The 3,643-nt window shown below is 38.3% G+C and overlaps 1 protein-coding gene across 1 annotated transcript; it reads left to right on the forward strand.

The window, feature by feature from the left end:
* Nucleotides 1-517: 517 nt before the first annotated feature.
* Nucleotides 518-3,313, forward strand: LOC143635583 (uncharacterized). The gene is made up of 2 exons (XM_077103378.1): nt 518-610; nt 3,080-3,313. Exons 1-2 carry the CDS (start codon nt 518-520, stop codon nt 3,311-3,313), a joined length of 327 nt encoding a protein of 108 aa, XP_076959493.1.
* Nucleotides 3,314-3,643: the final 330 nt, after the last annotated feature.

A 3,643-nucleotide genomic window follows, 5' to 3' on the forward strand; every position in this document is an offset into this window, starting at 1 on the left:
GTCACTTTAGTGGCTAGAAAACAGCTAGAAAATATTGACGAGTGGCTTTTATTGGCCATTATTGTTTAAGGATGCTCATGAGTTCGCGATCCGCTGTTTAAAGTGTCAAAAACTCGGGAGCATTTCTAAGAGGGATGGGATGCCGTTGATCCCGATCCTTGTAGTTGATATTTTTGATGTTTGGGGGATCGATTTCATGGGCCCATTCCCGAACTCTTTTGGTAATTTATATATCTTAGTGGCCGCCGAGTATGTGTCGAAATGGGTTTAGGCGATAACCACTAGGACGCATGATCACCTTGTCGTTTGCAACTTTGTGCAAACTAATAGTTTCTCGAGATTTGGAATCCCCCGGAGCCTCATTAGTGATGGGGGATCCCATTTCAAAAATTTTAAATTCGGTAGGTTGCTTAAATGATACGGGGTTGATCATAGAATCGCAACTCCTTACCATCTACAAACGTGTGGACAAGTTGAAGTGTCTAGTCGGCAAATTAAACAGATTTTACAGAAAACCATGCGGACGAACCGCAAGGATTTGTCAACTAAGTTGACCAATGCTTTGTGGGCTTATCGAACAACTTATAAAATGCCGATTGAGACCACACCTGTAAGGCCCCGTTACTGGTGCCCTACTTTGGACGTTGGATTTACTCATAAACACAGTTCTAAATATCAGAGTTAATTGAAACTTTACGCGGAACAGAAAACTTTCATAAACATTATATAATAATTCATAACTTGTCTTTAAACATTCTTGTCTTTCAACATTAAAACATTAAACGTAAAACAACTTGCGTCTTCAGATGCCAGACTCTTATTCTTCCGCCATGTGTCCCCGCTCAAGCCAGCTGTCTCATTCTACTCACCTGCGTGCATACTAAAAGTCAGCTACACTGTGTGAGTTCTAGTTAATCACATATCATACAATACGTACACTTACCTTCGATTATGCATCCAAAGATACCTAATAATTACTTACTGTTTTACTTTCATTACATAACTTCATACATACGTACATACTTTATTACTTTCATACTACATATTTACTGTCCTTTCTATCTCAGATATTGTTGGGGTCTGATCCCTTCCTTTTCTATCTTAGATATTATTAGGGTCTGATCCCTCTTTTCTTTGTCTATCTCATATATTATCAGGGTCTGATCCCTTTCTTGTCTATCTCAAATATTATTAGGGTCAGATCCCTCTTTCCTTTGTCTATCTAAGATATTATTAGGGTCTGATCCCTTTCTTGTCTATCTCAGATATTAGTAGGGTCTGATCCCTCTTTACTTCTATATCTCATATATTATTAGGGTCTGATCCCTTTCTTCTCTATCTCAGATATTATTAGGGTCTGATCCCTTACTTCTTCGTCTTCGTACATTCTGTCTTTACATACTAGTAACATACACATACTTTCTTTTATCATTTATAGATACTCATATGCTGTACATATACATATATATGTATATATATATATATCATACACATTCATCTTTCATATACATACCTCCCTTGTCAATACGTGAAATATCTGAAGATCGTTCATGTACCGACATGCTTTCATTCGCATTCATGACATCATATCTATCACATATATCATACATGGCATACACTTACCTATTAAGGTAAGTGTATTAACTATCACATCGAATATGCACACAGCCCCGAAAACATAACAAGGAAATGGGGCTAGAAACTCACCTGAACTCGGTTATGTTCAAAGTTTATGGTTATTTCTTTCTTGAGCTGTGCACGACTAACTGTATAACAATTACACGTATCAATTTAACTATCACTACCCATATCGTGTTTCTAGTTTAGTTATTACTCTCAATGAACAGGAGTCCGGGGGCTGCGCCCCTGGCAGCGGGGTTCTAGGGGCGGCAACCCCTAGCGGGGTCTAAGGCTAGGGATTAAATTATTATTTTATTCTCTAACTCATTCGTTATAACGAATTAAGCCTAATTCGTTAGCTGATTCGTTATTCTGGTTCATTATCTTATCACGGTCTGGTTCGTAATCCTAGTTTGTCATCTTGTCATCATCTGATTCGTCATTTTGATTCGTCATCTGAACATGACTTGATTCGTTATCTTAACATAACGAATTGGGTGAGTAACGAATCACCTGATTCGTTATCTTGTCACAACGAACTGGGTGAGCTAATTCGTTATCCTGACATAACGAATGGGTGAACTGATTCGTTATCTTGGACATAACGAATGGATGAACTAATTTGTTATCTGGACATAACGAATTGCATCAATCTTATCCAGACTTTGACCCAGAGGTCAAAGCCAAAATCGTCAAGAACATCAACACAGTCACCATATGTCAGTTCCCGATTAACCCTCAAATCTTGACGAAATAACACAAAATTGGTATCAATCTACTCGTATTCATGACGCCAACAAACCCCAATCAACTAAACCATCAATCAGTCCGTTTTTAATGGTGCGATAAGTCCATATACACACCCGGTTCTGTAGGTTATCAATTAACATATCAAACATTAGCGGATTTAGTTGAGACTCATTGCGTTTGATTCGTTTTTACCAGTTATATATACAGATCTAGAATTACTTAAACGAATTCAAGCCTAAACGAACAAGTTTTCGTTATAAACGTACCTTAAACGAGTTGGTTTACGAACACGGTCTAGTCTCGATGTTGTTTTGGTTCGTCACGACGTTCTAACACTATCAAGCTCCGGGTTCTCAACTTCGGATCTTGACTCAGGATAAAGGATGGTGTGTGTGTTTTGGAAGGTGTAGGCTATGGTGTAGAGATGGATAAAAATGGAAAGCTTTAGGGTTTAAGGGGTATTTATACTCCCTTAAGCCCATGGACCTAAGGCCCATTCCATCTCTTATTCCATCTTTTAAAGTCCAAGCCCATCATCTTATAGTTTATTTATCTAAACCGATACACGGCACTTTATTGAATAAACGAAATTTCATTTATTTATTATAATCAAAAGTAGGATGTTACAACACCTTATAGAATTGTGTATGGAAAGGATTGTCATTTACCAATTGAGATTTCACAATGAGCTTATTGGTCCACTAAACAGGTTAACACTAGTTATGATGAAGGTAAAGCTAGGAAGTTGGCCTTGTGCGAGATCAAGGAGTTACAGGACGAGGCATACGAGTGTGCATTGGCTTATAAGGAAAAGATAAAGAAGGTACATGATTCTAAAATCCGGTTGAAGTATTTTGAAGTCGGTCAAAAAGTTTGGCTCTACAACACGAGGATGAAGCTTTTTCCGGTAAACTCAAAAGCAAGTGGATGGGCCCATATTTGATTGTTCAAGTTGGGAATTTAGGGCAATACGAGATTGAAGATTTTGATAACCACGTGAGGCAAATGGTGAATGGCTATTGGTTGAAGCCATACTTGGAGATGGAGGGTATTCATAACATGGGTAAGGAATCAGTGAGTTTCATTATAATCTCACTGGTTTATGAAGACACTTGATGGACAATTACACGTGTTTCTAGGTTCGTGTATATTTTGTTGTATTTGGTACTTTGTGGGTGTAGTTCACTATAAACCCTCACGAGACCTTACTCATCCACCCGGGCAACCGGGGGGTTTAAAGGGCTTGTTGCATACGCTAAATGCAACCGTGATT

Source organism: Bidens hawaiensis, unplaced genomic scaffold (genome assembly GCF_021521415.1).
Source record: "Bidens hawaiensis isolate Kalapana, Puna unplaced genomic scaffold, B.hawaiensis_p1.1 tig00007607_1, whole genome shotgun sequence".
NCBI classification, from domain to species: Eukaryota; Viridiplantae; Streptophyta; class Magnoliopsida; order Asterales; family Asteraceae; genus Bidens; species Bidens hawaiensis.